Source organism: Propithecus coquereli, unplaced genomic scaffold (assembly GCF_000956105.1).
Source record: "Propithecus coquereli isolate 6110/MARCELLA unplaced genomic scaffold, Pcoq_1.0 Scaffold35, whole genome shotgun sequence".
NCBI classification, from domain to species: domain Eukaryota; kingdom Metazoa; phylum Chordata; class Mammalia; order Primates; family Indriidae; genus Propithecus; species Propithecus coquereli.
Genome location: NW_012149174.1, coordinates 5360132 through 5362287, shown reverse-complemented (window position 1 = coordinate 5362287; position 2156 = coordinate 5360132). Strand labels below are relative to the sequence as shown.

The 2156-nt window shown below is 37.0% G+C and overlaps 1 protein-coding gene across 1 annotated transcript in view; it reads left to right on the top strand.

Moving 5' to 3' along the window:
- The window catches only part of AK9 (adenylate kinase 9), a 149542-nt gene that overhangs the window by 98372 nt on the left and 49014 nt on the right, over positions 1-2156 (top strand). The window contains exon 20 of the mRNA XM_012651132.1: positions 212-478. Within this exon, the coding sequence (XP_012506586.1) occupies positions 212-478 (267 nt within the window). The remainder of the gene's footprint in view (positions 1-211; positions 479-2156) is intronic.

The following is a 2156-nucleotide window of genomic DNA, read 5'->3' as shown; positions in this document are numbered from 1 at the left end:
TTGTGGTTATTGATGCTACCTGATGACTATTGTTGATGCAATGAATTATGTTAATTGAAATCCTAATGTCTAAACATCACTGAGTTCATGAAGTGATAAGTCCTATGTAGTCTTAGGGAGGGCAGTTAATAAGCCTTACATTTTTTAAATTACTCAAAACTTCCTTTTCTTCACTCTGCTTCTGTCCCACCCCTCCCTTACCCACCCTCTGTGGCAGGTTCCTCCATTAAGAATATGCCTTGTCGGCCCTCATGGCTGTGGCAAAACTACATGTGGAAGACAGTTGGCAGAAAAGTTGGGCATTTTTCACATTCAGTTTGAAGAAGTTCTTCAAGAAAAATTAATGTTCAAAACTGAAAAGAAAGTTGGACCTGAATTTGAGGAAGATTTGGAGGAAGAACTAGCTGTGAAACAAGAACTTGAAGAGCTTGCAATTCAGGCCAATGTTAAAATTGAGGAAGAAAACACAAAAAAGCTGGTAGTAATATTAATCTCTTTACAGAAAGCTGTACTTACTGGTGTTACTTTGGGGAAGTAGAATAAGGTAGTATAACACTTTATAAAGTTTCTGAGAAAAAAATTAATCTATAAATGTCATTTAAAGAATCATCCTCCCTATATGTTAAATACAGATCTCCCTGCTCATCTAGAATATAAAATACTGAGTTTAACATGACTCCGATAAAAATAAAAAAAGCTTCCCCTAACTAAAGGGAGGGGAAGGCATGCCTTTAACCCACATTTAGGTGAGGCAAAGACATAAAGTGTAACTACAATGTTTGTACCCTCACAATACCCTGGAATAATAATAATAAAAAAAAATAGCAAAGATCATGAAAAATAAAAAAAAAAATCTTCCCCTAATAATACTGTTGTACAGAATTTATTTGAGACTATGTAATTTGATATGCCTGTCCTAGACAATAAGGTTTTCCACTATTTTGTTTTCTATTTTATATCACATATCATAAAAATCTTCCCTAGCTCCAATGGAGATCTCAAAATATTAATTTTTAATGTTGCCTTACCAGAAAGTTTGTATGTATCTTTTAGATGGTTTCTATCCGGAGTTGTAAAATGATAGTTCTTAATTCCAACTCACACTTTAACTACTTCTGATATAGCTAGACCATTTCATTCTCAAATGATCCCCTGTAGATGGACCCAGGTGTGAGCAGGGTTGGACAGAGACATCTGGTATCCTAACAGGTAATGGGGCATGTTGGAATATAGAATTAAGAGACATGGAAAGTTTTAGGAGTTTCGCAGGGCTTTGCCTTGAAGGAATCTGTGAGTGTGTTAGTTCACAGACCAGAAGCTGCTTAGCAACAAGGGGGGCATATCACTGATCAGGGGCGACTGCAAGGCAATGCCTGTCTCAAGACCTGAAGGCCAGTGCCTAGAGCTTGTGCAAGGCAGAGCTCAGCATGGGGTCACAAGTTAAGGACTGATCAAAGAATGCCAGCCCAGTAGACACCTGCAGCTAAAACCAATTAGCCTCAAGGACAGTACCTGCTTCACTCCTGACCACATGTCTCAGTTGATGAGAAAATAGATAAAGAAATATGTGGTCTCTATATTTCTGTTTTAGCTTTCTATTAATTGGCAATTTTATCTTTAACTTGTATGCTCAGCTAGGTCTATTCTTAACTTAGGGCTTAAGAAGTTTGTCTTAGAAAAATTTTGTAACTGTTTGCTCACATAGAATTAATTAAGGGATCTCTAGAAACCTTTGGGGAGCCTTGAAACCTTAATGAATGATCTGTACACATAAATCTGTAACCAGTAACAACTAATTGCTGTAACAATAAATACTGATGTGGGATTTCACTCAGTGCATCCTGCCTCACGGGAATGCTGGAGGACCCCTGACTCCCCCATCACTTTAAACTACACTTTGTCTCTGTTTCTTTTATTTCCAAATCTCTTGCAAGGATCCTGCCTGGGACCTGTTTTGCTGGGAGAGTAGCTAGCTCCCAGCAGGGGCACTCCTTCAAACATATTCTTTAAATGTTTTCTACCTATATTTAGTAGAATCAGGGAGAAACTGATATTCTGTTAATTTAAAAAATGTACATAAATCCAGGTTTTTCAATTTAACAGGTCTGGATTTTAAAATGCAACAAATATTTTCTGCTTTTCTGTAGTTTTTTTTT